At 36.0% G+C, this 6,606-nt stretch overlaps 1 protein-coding gene across 1 annotated transcript in view; it reads left to right on the top strand.

The window, feature by feature from the left end:
• The window catches only part of MALT1 (MALT1 paracaspase), a 52,195-nt gene that overhangs the window by 44,719 nt on the left and 870 nt on the right, over positions 1-6,606 (top strand). Inside the window, exons 13-15 of the mRNA XM_015564501.1 lie at positions 1,405-1,559; positions 4,574-4,731; positions 5,583-5,708. Of these exons, the coding sequence (XP_015419987.1) occupies positions 1,405-1,559; positions 4,574-4,731; positions 5,583-5,708 (439 nt within the window). The remainder of the gene's footprint in view (positions 1-1,404; positions 1,560-4,573; positions 4,732-5,582; positions 5,709-6,606) is intronic.

Genomic DNA, 6,606 nt, shown 5'->3' with positions numbered 1-6,606 from the left:
ATCAGACAGATGAAACTTTACAGAAATTTTGAGGCCCTAGTGGAAAAAAACTGGGTTCATTTTTTTTTCTTGATGAACTTAATGGTTTTAAATTTTTGCTTTAACACATTAAGCGCCAAGCCTGTTTCGTCTTCCTTTCCGTTTCAGTCACCGGTGACTGACATGGCGCTTAACGTGTTAAGTACATGATCCTAGAGATGTAACACCAGGTCTTTCATTTCCTTCCACTCCCTTCCCTGTCAGCCCAGTACATGCTGTGCTTGGGTCAGGTACTAAATAGGTAGTGTTACATCAGTAGATTGACATGTATTTTTTGAAATATCATTTTATAAGCCGTATCAAAAAGAAGGCAATTCTTTTGCAAACTAGTTACTGGAGTTTCATGTTCCAAAGATGGCAGTTTGAATATAAAGTGTCTGAATGCTTCACTAACAGCTGTTAGTCACATTTGTTTATTGTCATGTTGCTATCAGTGCAGATCTTATAGCTGGGTCACTTGACTTAACCACTTTCCCATTCAACATAGACAGCTGGGGCTCAGACCTCCTTCAACCAAACAAGTTCTGCTTTTACCTGTTTTACATATTGAGCTTCTATTTAAGCTCTTATTTGAAGAAAAGTTTCTGCTGCTGAAAAAAAAGCCTTTGAAAGTAAGTCAGTTATTTTCAAACAGATCTATGAAGGTGCTTCAGAAACTTTAAAATGGTTTATTGTAATTTTGTATTTTGAATATAACTTAACTATTTTAAAAACTTAATAAAAAACATCAGTTCACCCATATATGATATAAACCAAGCATAGATATGGCATAACATTTGTGTTAAGTTCAGAACCTGAGACATGGACACACACTGCTTACCAACACCTCCACACGAGTAGAAATGTGCGTGGGAGGATGCTCAGTACCTGGGGTAACGGCTGGCGGGCAGTGGCGGTGCCTTAACCCTGCTGGTGGTTTTAACACATAATTTCCTTTGTTAAAAATAAAGAAATCTGTGGTAAAGACAGGATATCTTAACTTTCTCATAGATGTGTAGTCATGTTTACTAACTAAATCTGTTTCTCAGCAGAGTATAGACATAAAAGTACCCTTTCAGTGAAGAAATATACTTTGCAGCTCTTTGTGAATTTCAAGGCTTAGAATATTACTAGTAAGGGTGCATTATTAGAATTATAGGAGATAAAAGCTAGAGAGGGGCCTTTAGAAGCGAACCGGTTCAGTAATTTTATATTTGCTCCCTGCCACATCCTAGCCATGCCTGACACACTTAGGTGCTTAGTAAATATTGGTTGAGCATAAATGCTCTTGAGAACATAACCTGATGTATGGGAGAGTTCTTGACCTAAGTATTTAAAAGGTAATGAAAGGATTATGTTCTAAAAAATAATATTTACTTCTTATCTTTTAGATATGGGTAAATGCCATCTCACCAAAGGCAAACAGGCTCTAGAGATTCGAAGTAGCTTGTCTGAAAAGAGAGCACTGACTGATCCAATACAAGGAACCGCGTACTCTGCAGAGTCTCTGGTGCGGAACCTGCAGTGGGCCAAGGCACACGGTACAGCACAGGCTGCTTTTTGTGAGCTCTTTCTAGAATGTGCTTATATTAAATCATAAAGTTTTTTCCTCCTAATTATACAGCTTTCCTCCCATTTAAAAAAAAAAGTATTAATTTTTAAAGAGAGAGGAAAGGGGAGAGAGAGAAACATCAAAACATTTATCAACCCTACCTGGTTTGGCTCTGACCCTGGTAGAGCGTCAGCCTGTGGACTGAAGGGTCCCGGGTTTGATTCCAGTCAAGGGCACGTGCCCAGGTTGCAGGCTTGATCCCCAGTAGGGGGTGTGCAGGAGGCAGCCAATCAGTGATTCTCTCTCATCATTGATGTTTCTATCTTTCTTTCCCTCTCCCTCTCTGAAATCAACAAAAATATATTTAAAAAAATTTTTTTGATCGGCTGGCCCCTAAAAACCCCCTACCAGGGATCAAGCCCGCAACCCAGGCATGTGCCCTGACCAGGAATCAAGCCAGCAACCTTTTGGCGAAACCAACTAACTGAGCTGCACCAGGCAGGGCCCTCCCAATTTTGCAGTGAAAATAATTTAGCCAATTGGACAAACATAAAACTGAACAAATTTTTTGGTTACAGGTATTACTGATTTATTTGGTGTTGGAAATAGTATAGTATTTAATTCACTATTTTCACCATTGGCAAAATTAGAATATAATCATCTATATGTATAAAAGCCTAAGCGACCGAACAACTGAATGACCAAAAGACCAGTCGACCAGTTGCTATGGCACGCACTGACCACCAGGGGGCAGACACTCAGTGCAGGAGCTGCCCCCTGGTGGTCAGTGCGCTCCCACAGCCAACCTCCCACGGCCAGCCAGCCTTCCATGGTCCTTCCCCCGAGCTGACCAGCCCCAGTTGGCCCCAATTGCCGGCCAGGCCAAGGGACCCCACCCATGCACGAATTCGTGCACTGGGCCTCTAGTTTAAAAAATAATTTTCAATTTACCTCGTGTGCCATCTCTTAGATTGTCCTATATGTGAACTGTTGTGTTCTGTTTCAAAATTCAGACAAGCCTGGGTTCTGATCCTATCTCTACCACTTAATAAACATGTTATCTATAAAATGGGTAAAAGAAATAGTACTTACTGGATAGGGCTGTTGATATTGATTGAGATCACACATGTAACAAGACACACATGGTCGTCTGCAAATACTATCTGCCCATAAATATCATTGAGCATTTTGTCTTTGACACTTGAAAGAGTAAGTGGATTGGTGATGAAGAGAAAAGGAAGGTGAGGTAGCATTCATATCTGCAACTTAATTACCTTTGGTAATTCTTCGTGATTTTGTGAAAAAATACGTTTAAATTATTGACTGAAATAAAGAGTTTGGGATTTTCTATGTCCACATATCTATGCTGTGAATCCCTCTTTATGGATAATTGAAAATAATTGTATTTGTTGAACAACTATATATTTTTTATAATATATGAGAATATATTTTTGGTTAAATTAACATATTAAAATGTAAAATGCCATAAATTATCTTGACATTACAGATAATTGGATAATTGAAATTTATTCTCTTCCTTCAAAAAATCTCTAATCAACAATAACAAAAATCATAGTAGTAAAGATCAACAGTAAACAAAACCTTTTTATAAAATGAAACTTGAAAATCAAATTTGTAACAAATTTGATAAGTAGATAATTTTTTATAACACAGAGCTCATGCAAAATAGTAAAATTAAAACATTAAGACCCCCCTTAATAATTAAAGAATGCAAATTCAACAATTCACATAGTTGAGAATATATTAGTAATTAAGAAACAAATATAGAAAATAACCAACTAAAATAGTCATTATAGAAAAGAAAATTAAATCTATGTTGACATAAGTTCTTTTTTTTAACCCCATCAAATAGGCAGACTTTTTGAAAATATTTCCTTGTGGAAATGTTGTGGAAAAACTATATTATAGTTATATTCTATGTAAATGGAAAACTGTCACAATTGTGAGGCACCATCAAAGAGTTATATCCAACAACGCTAAAGAATTTAGTATATATAAGAAATTACTACAATACAAAAACAATAAAGCCCAGAAATACTATATTTAGCAGTAGCAAAATTTTAAAGGTAAGAAAACATTGAGTGACATTATGCTTTATTAAAAACTATTTCCAACCTGGCCAGTTGGTTGATCATTGTCCTGTGCACTGAAAGGTCACAGGTTGGATTCCTGGTCAGGGCACTTACCCAGGTTATGGGAACCTATCGAAGTTTCTCTCTCACAATGATGTTTCTCTCCCTCCTTTCCTTTTCCCCTCTTCTTCTTCTCCCTTCCTCTCTCTCTCAAATCAATAAAAACATATTATTAAAATCCAAGATTAACCATGATGGACTGGTGCTAAAAAATTTTTTTAAATGCTATTTTCATGAAAATTGCAGCTACAGGAAAAATATATTTACAACTGTATGCATATTTTTGATTACCACTATAAAAATTATATATGTGAAGGGACAAGAACCATAAGAAAACAGTGAATGAAAGATTTTTATTTACTTGACCAGCAGAATATTGGGCTTTTGTTTTTTTTTCTTTTTTTTAATTGTGTATGTCTTCAAGCAATTTGTTAATTATATAACAATTTTAAACAAAAGAAAGTGTTCTAACTGTATTTTGCCCTATAAAGAATATTTGTAACAAAATAAACTGACAAACAAAATAGGTCCAGAGGTATGGATTCATGGAACAGAATAACAGACCTTTGTGGACGGGGGTGGGGTAGAGGTGAGGGGACAAGAAGAGATTAACCAAAGAACATACATGCATATATGCATAACCCATGGACACAGAGAATAGCATGGGAAAGGCCTGGGGTAGGGTAGGGGTTTGGTGGAGGGGGGCAAAAAGGGAGAAAATGGGAGGTGTCTGTAATACTGTAAAAAATAAAATAAAATTTTAAAAGAAAGAATATTTGTTAGTTGTTTGCCATCAGAAAACTTACCAAGCACTCCTTAAATATTTTTTATTCTTACTGTTCTTTTTCAGAACTTCCTGAAAGTATGTGTCTTAAATTTCAATGTGGTGTTCAGATTCAGTTAGGATTTGCGGCTGAGTTTTCCAACGTCATGATAATCTACACAAGTATCGTCCACAAACCACCGGATATAATAATGTGCGATGCCTATGTTACCGATTTTCCGCTTGTAAGGCTCTCCTTTTTTTATTATTTAAAATTAATGACATATCCTTATTACTAAAGACTAAATTTTGGAAAATTTGAAGTTGATGGTAAATATAAAATAAATATGTGTACATATATAGAACATATGTAAGTACTTATTTGAATTTTAGTAACAATGGTCATATTATTTGAAAACAAATCGCCAGCATACCTTAAATTTGTCAAGTTTAGAAATGTCTAAAGATTGGCTCTAAAACAGTGGTTCTCAGCCTTCCTAATGCCTTGACCCTTTAATACAGTTCCTCATGTTGTGACCCCCAATTTCATTGTTACAAATTGAATATAATTAAAGCATAGTGATTAATCACAAAAACAATATGTAATCATATATGTGTTTTCAGATGGTCTTAGGCGACCCCTGTGAAAGGGTCATTCGACCCCCAAAGGGGTCATGACCCATAGGTTGAGAACCACTGCTCTAAAAGAAGATAAACGGAAAGGCAGTCTTTGGTGTATCCATTTATTCTTCTTAAGTATACGAGTCACATAAATTCTATACCCCTTCCCAAAAGTGATGAATGAGGAAGGAGAGAATCCAGGAAACACTACATGGGGCTCAAACTTAAAAAGAATCTTGAGTAGGTTAAGAAGTGTTTCTAGAGATCGTTTGAAAGTAACTTCCTTTAGAGCTAACATTTTACATGTACCAGCACAAAATTTAAGATTCCTGTTATTCCTAGAACATTGTTTCTTTAGTCCTGGATAAATGATTGCCTACTTAGGCCAGTATTCATGAGAGAGCAAGACCTGTTGAGATTTTTATTGTCTAGACAATGTTGTGATTTCACTAATAACGTTCGCTGATTTTCACAGGACCTAGATATTGATCCAAAAGATGCAAATAAAGGGACACCCGAAGAAACCGGCAGCTATTTAGTGTCCAAGGAGCTTCCCAAGCATTGCCTCTACACTAGACTCAGTTCACTGCAAAAATTAAAGGTTACTGTTTTTTCCTGTTTATGACTAACAGAAAACTTTATGAAAGCAAAAATTTATGTGAGCATGTGATTTTTGTATAGGAGGTGCTGCTTCATTGAGTATGAAAGTAAAGTAGAGATAACGGATATACAGTGAGTCTTAGCAGTGACCCTTTTCAGATTATATTCAGTTTCTGATGACAGCCTGAGGGTTTTCACATGAGAGTATATGTGACTACCCTCCATGTTGCTGAAAAGTTAGAGACATAGAGCTTAGTCTGCTTTTAAATATCTCGGCATTTTTAAATAATTATTTCCTAGTTCCATGACTTTCTACAAAACAAATAGCAAATTAGAATCAGAACTTATTTTATCTATTTTTCATTTCTTGCTAACTTATATATCACTACCTCTGTATGATTGAGCTTTCTCATAAAAGCATATCCTTGCCAAACCTGAGTTTGTAATGTATTCATAGCTGCATGACCATTGGATGTGTTAGCCAAAACCTAGGGAATAAGTGGGCCCTACTGACATTTGCAGAAAGACAGCCGACATAACCTGTTGTCACCCTGTTCATAGCTAATCTGTATTCTCCTTTGAGCTTTGAAAATCAGCCCATTTTCTGATTTAGTTACACCACCTATAATTGTGGATTATTATTTCACAATATTTTAAAAACAGATAACCTTTTGGCTTGGGTATAAAGCCAGACTATTGTTTCATTAAAGGATTACCCCCATCATCTCCAACAGTAGAGAAGGGGAAGTTTCTGAAGCCCCACTGCTTTGAATATACCTTTTCACTGTTCATCAGGAATATAACACAGGATCTCTGTGATTTTTGACTACTTTAATAGTAAGAATTAGAATTATATGAATTAAAAGTATTGATTAAGGGGAAATGAGAACTGTAGCCGG

The sequence above is a fragment of the Myotis davidii genome, unplaced genomic scaffold (assembly GCF_000327345.1).
Source record: "Myotis davidii unplaced genomic scaffold, ASM32734v1 scaffold38, whole genome shotgun sequence".
In the NCBI taxonomy this organism is placed as follows: domain Eukaryota; kingdom Metazoa; phylum Chordata; class Mammalia; order Chiroptera; family Vespertilionidae; genus Myotis; species Myotis davidii.
Note: the sequence above shows the minus strand (reverse complement) of the source record. Positions and strands in the feature narration are given on the sequence as shown.